Source organism: Halyomorpha halys, unplaced genomic scaffold, assembly GCF_000696795.3.
Source record: "Halyomorpha halys isolate HHAL.00 unplaced genomic scaffold, Hhal_1.1 Scaffold996.1, whole genome shotgun sequence".
NCBI lineage: Eukaryota > Metazoa > Arthropoda > Insecta > Hemiptera > Pentatomidae > Halyomorpha > Halyomorpha halys.
The window spans coordinates 32,359-50,208 of record NW_027109983.1 but is presented as its reverse complement, the minus strand read 5'-3'; the positions used below and the strand labels follow the sequence as shown (position 1 = coordinate 50,208).

General features: G+C 27.4%; 1 protein-coding gene across 3 annotated transcripts in view; it reads right to left on the bottom strand.

Moving 5' to 3' along the window:
- Positions 1 to 3,666: 3,666 nt before the first annotated feature.
- Positions 3,667 to 17,850, bottom strand: part of LOC106687673 (calcitonin gene-related peptide type 1 receptor) — a 31,898-nt gene continuing 17,714 nt past the window's right edge. For 2 of the 3 annotated variants that reach the window (XM_014431685.3, XM_067048129.1), the window contains 8 exons: positions 17,683 to 17,774; positions 16,404 to 16,530; positions 13,326 to 13,546; positions 11,269 to 11,451; positions 9,809 to 9,989; positions 8,774 to 8,815; positions 8,432 to 8,521; positions 3,667 to 8,033 (listed from right to left, as the gene is read on the bottom strand). In XM_014431685.3, the coding sequence (XP_014287171.3) occupies positions 7,944 to 8,033; positions 8,432 to 8,521; positions 8,774 to 8,815; positions 9,809 to 9,989; positions 11,269 to 11,451; positions 13,326 to 13,546; positions 16,404 to 16,530; positions 17,683 to 17,774 (1,026 nt within the window). In that variant the 3' untranslated portion in view covers positions 3,667 to 7,943. The remainder of the gene's footprint in view (positions 8,034 to 8,431; positions 8,522 to 8,773; positions 8,816 to 9,808; positions 9,990 to 11,268; positions 11,452 to 13,325; positions 13,547 to 16,403; positions 16,531 to 17,682; positions 17,775 to 17,850) is intronic. The other variant, XR_010843643.1, reaches the window with a different exon arrangement.

Sequence of the window (17,850 nt, the reverse complement as noted above, 5' to 3'; positions counted from 1 at the left end):
TGAGTTTTTGTGTTTAATTTAAATGACACCATATAGCTTGTAGCCTTTGAATTTTTTTTTTTAAATATGGAAGGAAATAAATTAAAGGTAATAGAAAGAAAAATTACAAATGTTTATAAAAATATATCGTGGCATGTATTCTAGATTCACTATAAAAAAGCATGTAACCAGCTATAAATGGTATAATTTATAAAACAATCATAACTTTATAGATACAAAAATTATTTTACAGTTTTTCTTCAACTATTCTTGAACTTTTAATACAATTCTCTTCTCTCCATTTAAAGAATTTGAGTCCTTTAAGCTATAAAAGAAAAAGAACAATTTCATTAGGATAGCTGACAAATGAATTTAATAATGTTACAAAAAAAAAAATAGATATTTGAAGAAATCGTAATAATTTAAAAATATATGTAAAAAAAAAAAAAAATACATGTACAAATATTTTAGAAAATCAACTAATATCAAAAGAGCATAGGAGGAAAACCTGCAGAAAGAATTTAATAATGAATAAATTTTAGACAAAATTGTATGTATTTAATCTTTATAATGCAGTAGAATAAGTTTTTCTATGAAGTAGATAAATATATTGGTTCTTGATAGCTGTGTTTTGCAATGAGATATTTATTAGTGTTCCATAAATTTCTTCCTTTTTTTTTTTTTTTTGCAAAATCAATAAACGATATTTGCTGTTTAAGGTTGATTTACTGTGTTATATATGAACCAATCTGCTCTGTTACCTTCATCCACATCTCAGGAAGCCTCAAGTCGCTGGAGAAGCCAATCATAAGTAGAGAGGCAGTTCATAAAGTCGACCTCTGTTTAATTTAATGGAACCCAAACTTCAAACCAATTCACACATCCCATTGATTAAATAATTATTTACCATTGTCCTGAGAATGTTAGTGGCATCCACTATCTTGTGCACACTATATCAGAGTTTTTCAGCTATCATACTCTTAATAAGGTCCGTTTCCATCATAACTTGGCAGCCGCTGCAGTCTTCATATTTGAAATCAAAACTACCAGCTCTAAATTTCTTAAACCAATTGCGGACGGTTCTAATATTCATAGTACCACTCCTACATGATGCAAATTTCATTTACACTACTACCTTTATCAAAGAAATGAAGCATGACATGCTACAAATGCTTCTTTTTGCTATCCATATAGAACGTCAGTTTAAAGGAGGCTTTGTCACCAATGAAACATACTTTGAAAGACTTGTAAGATGACTGAAATCAATGCCACAAATGGATAATAGATAAGCCTACATGTTTATAAACATAGCCACCTTGGGTCATATACAGTATGATGCAGAAAACACTTAAGGGATATCCCATTCTCACGAATAATATAGAAAACTATTTTACATCCTCATCTAAATCATAGGTAACCCATTACAAATTTGTAACATAGTCAATACTGAATAATTATTAATTGTTGTGCTAAAAAATATTTTTAACAGCCAGAAAATTTCCAAGTCTTTTGTCTGTTCATCACACAATTATTTCTGTTTATTAAAATACTTATCTAGCCTATACTTAACTATACTTATATCTAGCCTATACTTAACTAAAACCTTCCAACTATGATGTGCTATGTTAATGAAAAATATTACCTCGTTTTATGCTAATTTAAATAATTTTTATACTTACTATTTTCGCTATTTACACCTCCCAGCCTGCTACCTCATAGGAGCAGTAGGATTAAGTCTTTGATATGTGGCAGACAATTATTTAAACGCATCTACTTCTGATTTAATAGGTCAGAATCTAATAAATTTCTTCTGTGCCTCTAAAACATTAAAAAAATAAATAATGAATAAATATATAAATTTTAATGTTATTTTTAACCCTAGTAGAAGGATCATGTTAATTGACTAAACATTAAAGGTAACTTTGAGTATATTTTACTCCTTAAATATTTTTTCTTTCTCATGGCCAACATTATCTTCAACTAAGTCTAGATAAATGACTTTAATCTTTAAATTTAGGATTTTAAGTAGACAGGTATAGAACTGAATGTGTGATACATTTGTGTGGTACATAAATGCTCATTTGTGATTGTTGCCATCCTGTTTTAAACTATTGTCTGTGAAACTTTCTGGATTATTTTCATCAGTCATATTTTCTTTTTAATTTTTTTTTTAAGTTTGCTAATAATTTTTGACCTGTTTGATCATGACTGTGTTTATTACTTCAGGATGGATTCTGGTCAGTGTCATCTATATCTGAGAAGTCATCAAGATTCTCCTCAACACTGTCTTCAGCTTCTTCATCAGCTGATTTTATTTCATCTTTTTAGAGAGCTTAACAATGTATTACTTGAAGGGAACCTGATACCTTTTTTCACAGAATCCATTTTCCTATCGTCCAAGATTATAATTTCCAATTAGAGTATATTTTGTATTATAATAGAAGAATAATTGTAAAATAATTATAAGAAAAAAATTATTACAATGTTACTGTGCTTGAAAAATAATATTATGAAAGATGACGTTAGAAAATTAAAATTATATAGATTATTTCATCAAAGGTAATAAAAAATTTTTTTGTAATATATATTGAGCTTGTAGATTTTAAAATTGTCTCGTACACATTTTTACTTCAGAATGATCAAACATCCTGCTGATATCGCCATTAGTGAATCTAATTCATGCAAAAGTTACTAAGTTAATCGTTATAAACATGCAACCAAATAAGGATTACACTTACCTATTCCAAAAAATATGAAAGCTTGTTTTTGAAAGTTAAACATTTTCATGTTTAGACATATACATATATTTTAATTATGATATCCTCTTCAAAATACATCATACAAAACCACATCTGAGATGAACAATATTTCGCTAATTATCAACTCCCAAAAAACCTTTGAAATACCTCACCTACCCACAAAATATTTATTTATAAGTTATTAAAAAAAAGTTTGCATTATATATTTATTTTGCAGTTTTTCGTTTATGACAATGCTTGTATATAAATACATCTTGAGATTGTTGACTTCTATATGATGGTCCACAGAATGAATCTCGACTTCATCACTATACATAAAGTAGTTAGATAAGTTAAAGTATAACCTTTCTCTCCAAGTTGGAATACGCAACATCCTTTAAAACCAAACAAATCACAAACTCAAACAGCAATATTACTACAATAGTTTTTCTAGCAATCAATGATATAAACAAGTATTATGATTCGTACTTAGCAAAATTCAGTCCGAAATTAATAATTTTTAGTTTTAAATTACTGCAAAATTTCATATTTCTTTTATTTATCTCTTTTTAACAAAGTAATGAAATTAATTTCTTCAATATTGATGAATATTATGTTCAAGATAATGTTTTTGATTATTAATCAATGATCCTCCCTCCTTATGGATATTAAATAAATTTGAAGAATATTTAATTCAAAGAATATTTTTACAAATACAAACTTTATAATTTTTTTTATTTTATATTACTATATTTATAACAAAGCATTTTCAAGGATTCCTTTAAATTAAAAAAAAACTTTTAAACTGGTAACAACTAAACCATTAAAAATATTTTTTATATACCTATAATTTTCTTATACACTTCTTTGTTTTTTAAATTTTATATTTTAAAAGGATTTAATAACAGTTAAATTTTTTTTTTCACGACATGAAATAATGACACAGTTAATGGAACATGTATTTTTACTAACATTAAGAGGACATAAAATTTGTACAACAGTTACAATCATAAATTGTACATACAAGGTTTCACTTTATATTACAAAACATTCATATTTATGGTATTGAGAACCTTGAATCTGAAAATTCAAGACCAATGTAATGTTTTAGGATTTTTAGAATTATGCTTTTATTAGTTAGGAATAATTCTTGGTAGATGCTTATTATATTACCTTTAGATAAATAACCGTAAATACATAACTTATTCACATAGAATCTTAACACGTTTAATGAATAATACATAAATATCTATGCTATAATACTGTTGTTATAATAAATATACATATATTACTTATTGTAATAAGTAACACTAACATACAACTAACATACAAGAGAACAACAGTAAAATATTTCTATTACAGTCTGGTTAAGTAGTTAAACAATTAATTTTACTTCTATACTTTTTACATAAAACATAAATATTACTAATTTTTTTTCATTTATTTATATATTTTTTGATATGTACAATATTTCAAGTATTATGAAAAGGTAATTGTTGAGCAGAAGTTATCAGAAATCTAATGCTTGTTTGGGATAAGAAACAGTTTTTCCAAATACTTGGATCTACTCTTAAAACGAACCAAAGCACTTGCTGTTTGAAAAATAAAATATGAAATTTTCAACAAACATAGAAATGAATTGTTTAATTTCAGTTCTGGCAACATAACTAAGTTAGATTGTCATAAGAAAGAAATTGAACTAAGATTCTTGTTTGTAATGTTTCTGTTATTAACAAGAAAAACTAATTGTTGATATTAGTATTAGTATTATCTTAAAAGAATTACATATTTAAACATTAAAATATCAAAGATAATATTTGAAGATGGGCTAGTTCCCATAAAAATAATGAAGAATATTGGTCCATTCATCAATTATTTATCAACTCCTCAGAATGATTAATTTTAAATTTTTTTGTATCCATTTTATATCATTTATCTATCATTGAATTTAAATATTCAAAAATATCAGTAAATTTTTTAGAAAAAGTTATTAAGAAAAAATATCATTTCCAACAATTCTTACAATATAAATTTTAGATGATTCTAATGTTACTATTTTATAAACTATTGTTCTACCAATTTCTGTCTAAAGCAGTCAAGTAGAAAAGAAAAAAAAATTGTTTCGAGGTAATTACCTGACAAAACGTTTTTATAAAAATATTTTTTCAGTAATAAAATGAAATGGTACCACAAGCATAAAAGAGATTCCTTACTAGTTCAAAAGATTTTACACGATGAATCAAACACTCAGAAATAAATAGCACTAAGACTCTAAGTAAAGTAATTATAAAAAGAAAATACAACGAAAGACTAAACTAATACTTACCTATTTATCAAATAATATTTAACTAGTTGTTAATCCAAAGCTACTCAAAATGATATAATTCTGCATAAATAAAAATTTATTGATATATCTTTTTAAATGAATTTCATATTTTCATATAATTCCAGAATCATCAAGTTACACAACATTGCTACTGTTGCAATACTTAAAATGTCTGCTCAATCAATAGTATAAAACACAATTAGGTAAAAACAAATTGCTTAAGTAGTATAATGAAAGTCATATTTACAATATCATAAAAAACATGGAGAAAAATATTTTTTTTAGTTATACTAAACATGTTGACCAACAATATACAGATTAGTAATAATCACTTATTGAATAGAAGACAATTAATCATAGGAATAGTAAAACAAAGGTCCTACTTTTCCTGGTTAAATCACAAAAATATTCCTGAATGACAGGCAAATACAATAAAGTTCTATAATTGTAGGTGTCATTGATTATAAGGTATTTTTTATCACTAATGAAACTAAAACTAATATTGTAATTACTTGTAAGAGCTTTCAGTATATGACATTAGGAACTATGGTTTAAAAGTATGAGTAGTAACTTTGAACAAAAATCACTGTAAGAGCAATCATATTGAAATTGTTGTCGGAAGAACTGTTCTTATTTTTTCTTGCTTGCCTCTCTCTGTATACAGAGAGAGTATCAGTGAAAAGACATTCAGAAGTATTAAGAAGAAATGAAAAGCCTTAAGTGTAATACAACAGATTATAACAGTTTTTTAATGATACAGAATGCTTTGTTTCATATTGTATGTTTCTGTCAGCATTTCACATCTAATAGCAGATCAGTATTTCAAAAACAGTTTATAACAGTTGGCAACAAAGAAAAATTGAAGGATGTTTTATTTAAAATTATAATCATTTGTAAGAAAGTAAATTTTTGAAAAATTACAAGTTTTTGATTGTCAAATAATTAATAATGTATAATGACACCTATGAAATTTTATACATATAGTTTAGAAATGTAAAAAGTAACAGCCCACTAGATGAGCAAAGATTAGCATTAGAGTGACAACCTGGGTATCATAATAATTACACAAATATACATACATTATACTATAAGGGAAAATAATTAAATATTTGTATTCCTATACCACAAAAATTTTGTATGTATGGTTTAAGAAGAATGGCTTCGATCAAACAGAGAAGTTAGGTAGTAAGACTTTGGACATACTAGAGGACGATAAATCCCCTACAAGATAATAAATATCCTTTGATTTATAGGGTCAAGTGCTACAAAAATGAGATATTTCTTTAATTTATTAATTTTAATAAATTAATTTTTATAGATCATAATTGCTATTATCAACGAAAAAAAAACCTTCCGATGTAATCTTTTTTTCAGAAACACTAGTAGCAAAAAAAAAATTTCAACAAATTAAATTATTTTTCTAAAAAAAAAGTATTGTTCCTCATTTTTAACCTATTTTTGTGTAATAAGAAAACAAGCATGGGTATAACTGAGACTGTCTGCATGGTTATAAATCAGGTGCATTGATAAATTACAAAACAAGATTTGTTTTGAGATAATTTATGTAAAAATGAGACCTCATTTATGGTATTATTTTATTAATTTATGAGAAAAAAAGAGAAACCTTGTTGTAGCAGGTAGTTTTATTACATCTTCCGCCTTAGTAATAATTTCTAAGTTTTACCCAGAAGCTGTCTCAAATCTATGACAGCAACCATTTTTTATCCCCCTGAATAAGTGTTTACTTGTTTCTTAAAAGTTGATACTACACTGGTCCAATATAGCACAGGATGCGTGGTATAATGCACACATAGAAATTTGACAGCTACCAAGCGCACTCAATGATTTAAACCAGAAAATTAAAGTACTCGATTTTAAAATATTTCAATGCCTAAAATACAATGTATTGTAACAGCATAAATTACTAAACCATTAATAACAAATATTACTTTTCCAATAATTAAAGTCATTTACCTTCAATAAAATCTGCATCAATAAGCCATTTAAAAACCCAAAAATATTATGTTTAATAGAAAATAACTTAATTTATCTCAATTTTTGTATTTCTCATCTCTACACCATCATATCCAACAAACAAGGACTTGGCGCTTCATTCATGAATGTCAGTCCATATAATGGTTTGGGTTTGGTTTCCCCAAGTGGGTTGATTAATACACATTTTATAGTACGTTTTATTTATAAACATTGATCATGAAATTTCTGTAGGCAAAATGACCAATAGATTAACATGTCAGACTAGTCCACTGCCAATACTATGAATGTGCCAAAAAATTAATTATTATCTGATTTGCCGATATACAATAGTTAAAATAATAGGAACCAATTCCACTTTTTGAGTGTGAGGATAATTGTGAATAATTATATTGGAACCATAACAATGGTAGTAGGCAGGTAGAGGCATAGGAAGCATTTATTATATCAAGCTATTGTTAGGTAAAGCTTTAATTAATTTGACTCTAATATATAAAATAAATCTCCAATGATTGATGATTTAACCAGTAGAAAGCAGTTTCTTACAAAGAATAAATATCTTTAAGTATAATTGTATTATATATAAATTAACATGATTACAGAGTTAACATTTATTAAAGTATAAAAATACTTACTAGTATACAAAGATTAAGTAGAATGTGAGCTTTTAGTTGATATTAAAGATACCTATTTAATATAAACATTGATTACCCTGATTCTAACCAAAGTGTAGGTAATTACATACACTCATTGCATTACATTTATCTGCAAACATGTTAAATTATTAAAATCAAGAAGAGATCAAGGATTAGAAACAATTTCCAAAAATATATACAAGAAAATTCCCAGTACCATTAATACACCTTCCACCATGAGTTAAGGAGCGTGTTAGTGAAGCAGTCTGTTATTTAAAGCTGACAGTTACCAGTAGCCAAGCCATCAATGTGCGGAGGAGGTACAACTCCAGCCATCTCTTGTACAAAGGATGATCTACTGAACTAAAAGAAAGGTCAAAAAAAAATTTCTGCTCTCTAGGGGTTAGTTTTATAAATAAAAATATGAAGATTTTTATTTTTATTCTGTTAATTTCTGTGAAAAAAATGTTATAACTCACTTAATATATTCTAGGCCAAAGTTTCCAATTCATTTATCTCAATTAATCCTAAAGCAACCACACCCATATATCTTCCCCACTACATCCTGTGGTGGCATGCACTATATCAAAAGACATTTTTAAAAATAATTTATCATTCACTTATTTTTTTATCCTAGTGTTTATAAAAGGTTATAACTTTTTCAATACTATGAGAAATTAAATTTTTTTATCTTTGTACCAACAAAAATCAGCATAATCATTGAAAAACAGCTTATTAAAATAAAGACTCAAGAAACCTACCGACACTGAAGTAACTCCAGAACAAGAATTCCATGGCCTTTTTTTGCTCAGTCTGCATTGCCTCCATTTCTTTCGGACCGCAGCAGTGACCTGTTGATACTTATTATTAATCCAAGAACTGCTTAATGACATTGAAATAATGCAGTATATTTACTTATGTTAAATAAATCCTAATAACATAATTAAGTGTTTTATCAATAATAATTGCTTTCACCTTTTATCTCAAAATTTTAAGCAATTCTTATTTACAAATTACAGCTTTTGAATTTTATAGTCCATAATATAGAAGTGTTTAACAATTATAAATATAATTTAATACATATAAATATAATTAAACATTACCTCGCCATTACAAAAACAGAAGAGCAGTGCAACACAAAGGCCCTATAAAATAAAAATTTGGATTATTCGCAGCTACATAAGAACTTATAGAATGCGTACAAAAAACTATAATGAGAACAAGTAATTTATTGAAATTTTCTTCTGGCATAAAAATGATTAGGTCTAATATGAAATTTATTAATATCTTTTAAATTATTTTCTTTCATGATAAATCTATCATAATTTTAAGTTATGATCAATTTTATTTGAAGTTATAATAAACAAGAAAGTAAGTCTATTAATCCATGGTCTTTTGCTATAACATGTGCACATGAAATTTTGTTAAATATTTAAGTCAAAAATTAAAACTTTATATTTGAGAATGAAACTCATTATGTTTTTCTTAATTTTACAATAATAGTGAGTTATAAAAATTCTAAAAATATAATAATTATGAATATTTAAACATAATTAGTTAAATCATATTCCATTGTTATATTAATTAACTATCCAGCTAGAGCTAATGCTGAGTTTATAGCTTACATTAGAGCTGATTGAAGCAGTTATACTGCTACATAAATTGAGGGATTTAATTTAATTACTTCAATTGATGCTCTAATTTCAGAGTTTGAGAAGTTCTGTATTATATTCTAATTGTAAAAGTCTCTATAATAAAATAATAATAAATATTATTGATAGTAATACATATAATATAGATTAATTTTAACCCCCTGAAGGCAAGGAGGTTAAGATGGGTTATAACTAAGAAATAATTAATCACAATGAGAAATTATTTAAGTAAGCTGGACCGTTAGTATCAATACCTGATGCCAATCAATGGGACTAGAACAGATAAGAAACCGTAGCACGAGACAAATCATCACTAAGATTCAAAATAATTCAACGTAACAGTTAGCAAGAGATCAAATATGAGACCAAAAATTGAACAACAGACAAACAGTGATATCACAGAAGAAATTTGCAAGAAAAGTAATAAAGGCTTAACATACAAGAAAAAAAAAATTATATATGTTTTGATATTTTAAATTTACATACCTGCGAACTTGCAACGATGGCCTCAGTTAATTCATAAGTGTACTCCCAAGTTGTCTTCTGCTCTGGTCTGACAATCATAACAACATACTGGAGGCCAATGAGAGGAATCAAAATAAGTGTTGCTCTCACAGCTTTCTTCGTTCGTTCAGAGAATGCTGTATCACTCAGCACTGTACTTCTCCTTACAGAAATAAACAACTAAAGCTCTTGTCATTTGTATTTTGAAATAACCCACTCTAGCTTGAGAAGAAAATCATATTTATTATTCAGTAAGTTTATTAAAAATGAAAAAAATATTTTCATATATGTTTGTTGCAACAATAAAAAAAAGAGGGAGGGGGGGGGGTATTCTAAAGCCAAAAAAAGATAAGGAAAAGTTAAGTGCAAAAAAAAACAACTAAAATTTGGTGCTAGAGTTAATTATTTCAAGCATTGTGCACTACATGGTAAATATATATGTGCTATAATTGTGCCTAAAAACTAAAAATAATAAAATAAAATAAGAATAACAAAATTACCTACAGAATATTCAGAAAATATAAATAAAAAAATAAAATAATCGACAACTTAACTATATATTAAAGAAAGAAGAATTGACAATCAATGAAACAATTGTGAAACATATAGATCACTTAAATATCTTATAAACTTTCTAGATTTGTATAAAACAATATATAGTATTCATAAATAAAAAATTTAATCATTTAAATTTGAATAACTAATAATGATTGATAACATGCGATAAAAAATGAAGGAAGATTTCACCATAAATGAAACTGAGAATAATAATAACCCATACCCACTCCTAACCCATCATGGATTGTAGCTGTACGGATTTTAATAAATAATTAGTTCAATAGCATTAATAAAATTTAACTTAAAAGTTATAAACTTTTAATAATGTATATGGATTTAATAATAATCATTTACATGGATAATTTAATATTTTTTATGAATTTAATAATAGAAGGATGGTTTATAAATTCTCTTTCTGAACAAAATGCTGAACCCAATTCTATATTTACTTCAAGATTGTAACATACTGCTCATAAATAGGCATATATATTTTAACTTATTTTTAATTATTGTAAAAAGAGGTGACACTGTGCCAGTTTTTGATGTTCGTTCTAAGCTATTTATTTTTTCATTAACATATTCGGAAGAATTTAGTGCAAAATAGTGATGAATCAGAACTACTGAGCTAAGATAAATGGGAAAACTAATAGTTTTAATTAAAAGTCACCAGATATTTCTCATTTTCTGAATTCCGTGCAGTCCTATTTTTGCCACAAATCTCACTTCATCTTATGGTATATTCTTATAAATTAATTATTTGTGTATATTATAGTAAATTACTTACCAAAGTATTTAAATCCAAGAATTAATTTTTGATAAAATGAATAATAAAATAAGATAAGCAACATAAATATAATAATATTATCAGGGAAAAAAAATATTACCTTTTAGATCTAATGGATGCATTCTTATCTTTAAAAGAATTGCTAGGAGTTGTTTTCTGAGCAGCATGCAACTTGGTTAAGACAACCCTAACGATTGTGATGAGGAAAATAAGATTGGCTATCATCGACAAGCCAACAGGTATTATAAGTGTCCATCGGTAAATGGATTCCTGGATCCAGCAACTGAAATTTTGTAACAAACAAATCATTTTAAAATAGAAAGTCAACTTATAAATGAAACAATTCTGAATTTAAAGCATCTAATCCTCTGGTTCAATCTTTGAACAATTATACTCATTTCTATTATGAGGATAAAAGTTGAAACAACAGTGGCCCTGCAGAATTTGGCAGAATTATTAGAGTCCCACCACTGTAACAATTTTGCTAACTAACCAAAGTTTCATGAATCTTGTCCTGAAATTCCACACAGTCAGGATACATACAGAACAGTGTTTTCTATTATGGAGTTAATAATAATTTGCAAAATATTAATTTAATTAAATAGAATTTAAATTTACAGCACTTCATGTTGCTGTAGAAGGGGGAAATCTCCAAGGTCCATTCCTGTTCTAGCTGAGAGAATTTACATAGACCATATATTTTAAAAAGTGAGACAAATATGGCCAATTTTATACGTAATCATATTTTTTGTTATTGTGTGAAAGTTAAACATTACTAAAATATTTAAAAAAAAAATGTTCTAAAGTTTGATTCAATTTTAGTAGCATTAGGTAAATTCAATGGAAAGTAAAGGATGAATTAATTAAAAGTTTTATTAATAATACAATGGTATAATTATGTAACATGCTCTTTATGAGTAAATAATATATTTTGATGTATAAAGGGTTTTTATATGTTTTATTTTATGTATAATTTTAATATTGTTAATTGTTATTTTAAAACAAAAAGCAAGCTAACCAAGTTCATTGTTGATAATAACTTCGTGATACAAAAAACCAAGATGGCGGTATGTTGAATCAAGGCCATGTTGAGCAGATTCAAATATCATAAAAAACTATTTTAACTCTTCCCATCATAATTGAAAATACAGTAAATTAAAGGAAAAATAGAAATCAAGGAATAGTGCAAATGAATAATATTCAGAAAATAAATCATTTGGAAAAATCCCTAACTGTTGGGGGACAATCGATGTTTACATGTAATCTCAAGGCAGGTTTTGGTTTTTGGAGGGATCAATTTCTGTCAAGAAGGAAGCCATTTTGGACGCTAGGACAGAACAATAAGAAAAAAGAAGACACCAAGGAATCAACGAAAGAAGATCGTGAACTTGGTTAGTTTTGTTATAACTAAATTTGAATACATTGTAAAATAGATATTAATTTAATTAAGTTAATAGTAAAAGTGTTAGTATTCTGATGCCTAGCAACAATACGCCCTGAGATTAAGAGTCTTTTTATATAATAAAATTATATTAACTATTTGATATTAAAGTTCTTAAATTAGAACCCAAGTTATTTTTTATATTTGAAAAAAGTTATAAATCGAGCAAAGATTCTTTTTATTTTATTTTTTAATATTTTCAAATTATTACAATATATATGTATTTTTATTTATATATGACTGTATAAAAATATTATATTATTGAAAAACAAATGGCACAGTTGACTGTTTAATGGACTTTTAATATGTTAACTATTAAAGCTTTAAATGAATTGTTTTTGGTTTTTTCTCACATTATTAAAATTCCTGAAAAACAATCACTATAGCTAATTAACTCCTTCAATGTATTTGTACTTCAACTATTGATACAACTTAACCAAATTATTAAAAACATATCTTTGAAGCAAGGTAGGGAAAACCAACTTAGGAATAATATCAGTAGGTGCAAGAATAGATTGTTGTGAGGGTGAGTAAAATTTATTCAGGCAAAATTCATTTAATATATGATGATAATATTAATATATTCAATTAATATTAATTTCAAAATTTAATATATTTTTGTATAACTGTATTTTTGAATGAAAGACTATTTATGGCTCCAGTTTTAAAATATTTGAATGACCGAAATAAGAAGGTTGACTGAGCTTAATACTTACTAGTCAGTGTCCTTATTAGTAGATATCCTAAGAGAAGCATAAGCAGAGACTATAAGGGCAGGAACACCCCAACCAATCAAGTAGAGGCACACCATCACTTTGGACTCTGTTAAGAAGGTCACTACAAGCAGGGTATAGAGGTAAAGACCTTCGCAGAATCCCCAAAAGTACGTGGTAACCAGGAAGTACTGCAGTATGACATGAAGGATCTGACAACCGACCTGCACATAATTAATTATAATTAATCACTTTAAAATCATAATTCAGATCATTAACTAAGTCTTCTCATTTTCTATTATTCTAGTGTTTTTCTATGGGATGTTTTTTATATTTTCTTCACATGTTCTAGAGGATCAGACTTCTTCAGAGATACTCAGATATTTGATCAGTCCTCTGAAATGGGAGGAAAGAATATTGGAAAAAAGATAATATGCCTCCTACAGAAAAATTCCAGAATAATATATATGATAACTTAAGAAAGAAGCTTAAAATTATCATTTCATTTTCTTGAAATATTGCTAAATATTTTGGGTTCATTTAATCTACATGTACCAACCCCGCTACTACTTACTGGACAATGCTCTAGCTATCTATAGAACCATTAGGGCCACCTGGAAAGATCTAGCTATCGACTTATGAACCACTACCATTGTCACAAATAAATATTGTGTACTAATATATTTATCATTTCTTGTAAATATTTTAATTGTACACATGATACTACAACAGAATCTTCTGATCCACTAAAAGTTAACTTCTTACACATAGCATCTCTCGATGGCATTACATAGCCCAGAGAGTTGACGAAGAACAAAATTGAAAATCAAAGTATAAATATTCCCTCCAGGGAATCACTTCCTTAGGAGGCAGTGAGTAATAATTTACATAGTACATCAGCATATTCTAAGGCTATTTTTGGAGATATATATTGGACTTTTATTTCCCTTTCGCCTTCTCTGGATCTCTTTTCCTTCCTATACCATCTATCCTTTCTTCAGGACACACAACCAGCATTTGTAAGACTGTCATATACCTTCATGACCATATGGGAGTTCCTGTAGGACTTCCGTCCTCATTACAACCTTAAGTGAGTACCTTATACTCTATATAGGGAGGGGATGTATAATATAGGGAGTATAATATAGGGATGTATAATATAGGGAGGGGAGTTTCCATCCTGCAAGGATTAACGGTGAGTGCCTTTAAAATTTATCTTGTCAATTCATTCCCTAGCCAACTACCAAATCTATAACACTCATTGTCAAGGCCTTCTACTGTTCCTCATATCTTCAGTTGGAGTCAGAAATAATTAAACACATCCACCTTGACAATTGGTCACCCTGATGTGATATACAGCAGTGGCAATTTAGCCTCACTTGATCTCTAGCAATCGTTATGAAGCCCAACTTGATCCCAAGTAGTAATAATGAAGCCTGACTTGATCACATAATTACTCTGACAACTAGTCAAGTCCAACAAGATCTCATATCAGCTGAGGTGCTAAAGAGCAATCAATCAAGATGAGAGGAGTAATGGAACAAAATAATAGGAGACAAGATGTAAAGAAACTGGAAGGACACAAAATAAGAGAACACAGACTAATCCATCGCAGTTCAGACTCCCACAGGGATCTGTGACATGGATTCCATACCCAAGGTCATATTAAGGAGATACCACCACAATAGCTATCTTCCTAAAATCTAAAAGCTTAAGACAACTATAATTCTAGCAGCTTATAGTTAACATCAATCAAGCCGAGCTCAAGGCCAAAACTCAACACAGATCCACTGAAAATTTTGAAAACTTAACTGCACTACAATTTTTTCCTCAAATACAAAAGCCTACTCCCGTGGAGACAAAAGCCATTACTTCCAAACTCCATTAAAGCCTCTTAAAAATAATTATACAAATCCACCTCGACATAGGCAAACATCTTAATGTAGTAGATATTTTTAACTCATTAAATTTAGTATATTATGATTATAATAATTGTTTAATGATTATGAAATATCTATTGAATCAATATGATCAATATATCCACTTATCTAATTAAATATGGAAATGATTTATATTAATTGAAAAATTTTAACTCAATTTAAAATACAGCATAGTTGTACCAAGAAAGTATAAAATGTTCATGAATAATTCTTAAAAATTGGCCTTAAAAAAATATGTTTGGTAAGAAATTTCCAACAGGTGTTCCAAAAACCATAAGTGGGCCACGAGAAACTTGGACGTTGGCCGTAGTAATGGCTCAGAAACATATATTTTATGAGTAATAATTATTAGTAAAACTGCTTTATTGTTACCTTGACTTATAGTTAGTAAGTTATTGTTAGGTGAAAGGTTTTTGATGCAATATTAAAGTGACCCATAATGGTCTTTTAAGCAACCTAACTAGCGGATATTTCTAGGGGGTCCCCCTTTGCCTAGTATTGAGTTGGATGGGCTTCGATTGGTTCAAATTCTGGCTTAGTTGGCCACAGATGGTCCAATTTCTAGCTTAACAGGCTGCAGACTACTATGAGTTGGGAATCACTGGTTTAGAAACTAACAACTGGGCATATTTTTAAAGTGTATATTTTGTTACATCAGCAATCAATTAACAATAGGAACAGAATACCTTCAGGAAAATTCAGCTTCCATGAAATGGGTAGCAGCACATCAGTAAATAGGTTGGAAGAAAAAACCTGACAGCTCAGTGTGGATACTAATCATATCATTTTCCAAAATCACTTTTATGAAACTGTACCATACTTAAAAAAATGTAAGCATTTTTGTTTTCTTGGGGAAAAAAATGTTCTTCAGTAATATTCCCTATTTAGCATAAAATTATTTTACGTACACAAAACTCTAAGTTATGAAATAAGCAGATAACAAACAAACTGAATGTGATGAAGAGACAATTTAAAACATTTTGGAAGAAGGAATGTTTTTGAAAACTATCTGTTTCACCAGAATGACCAAATGTATCATTATTGTTCTTTAAATGAAATCTCACTTTATGTACATTCATTTTCCATATTTTGAGCTTGACTTGAATGAATAAATGCTGATAAACATATATTTAATACATACGCCATTTTCATAAATAACTGTATGGTTGTCTAGTACTGCCTCATACCAAATCAACCATAGTAGGTTATTGATGGCTAAGGAGATAAAGAAATTCTTATGGATTTGTATTCTTGTACAAGTGAGAGACCTAAAAAAGAAAATAAAAGATCAGTTTTAGATTGGATATGAATTTTAGTACAAAAATAACATAATTATAACTAATTTATGGTTTTGTAGAACCCAATATTAAAAACCCTAGAAGTAAAAAAAATCAAAAATGATTACAGTCCATAAATTTTGTTAAACTATATTTTGAATAATTTGGAATAAGATACACCAAAATGAACTAATAGACCCTGGAATAATGTAAGTAAATTTAAGTTGAATAAAACAAAAAATTGAACCATGCTCCATAGATTATGATGACAAATCCTTTAAATTCTCTATGGATAATTTAGAGTGACAAGCAAGGAACTGAACCTCTTCTGTATATAAATATCTTAAAATGAATTCATAATGTGTTTTTAATGGTTAGTACTTTTTCTTTTCTATTTAGATTTTTTTTTTTTTAACATTCAAAAATACAGTGGATGAAATTGAATTTTATATAAAAACTTTAGCTACATGAAAATAACCATATTGTACATGATTAACTTATATTGTACAATATTATGAAAATTATTTTTTAAAAAGTAAGTTTTATAAAAGTAGCTCATATTCACTTCTCCAGAAAACTGTAATCAAACAAAATATTTTAGTATATAAAGGAAACTATATATAATCCTCTATATTATTTTTGCAAAATGTAGAACCTTAAATGTAATAAAGAAATAATAACTTTTTAAAATTATATAATCTCGCTGGCCAGAAAGTGACAATTTTCAATTTTCTCTTTCAAGCAATCATATAATTTTAAAAATGATGTAGTTAAATTGTAAACTACAAAAACATGTTCATCTTTTTTTCTTTAACAGTAGAATTATTATGAAAAATATATAATTCAATTATATAATTTTTTGACCTTAGATTAACATGATAATAAATGTAAATATTATTAGAAGTACTACTCAAAACATATACCATAAAACCCACTGATTATTATGAATAATGTATACTTTTCTACAATTTATTTCAAAAGAAGTTTAATTTAAAATATTAGGAAACGTTTCTTTTATTTTATTTTACCTAAAAATGACGCTTTTTATTGAAAGAACAAATATTTTAAGTATAATTTAGTTTGTCAATATTAAATTGTAAACCTAAGTGTGGGAAACTATATACATGCATATATTGCACTTGCCTGAAATAGAAAAATATAAACAGAGATAGAAGAAGGGCTGCCAGGGATATCATATAGCCAGCCTTATATATGAAGTTGACTTGGTTTCTCATCTGAAAAATTTAAATTGTATTACAGCAATTTTCATACCTTATACATGTAAATTTATTATATTATATCGTTTACATA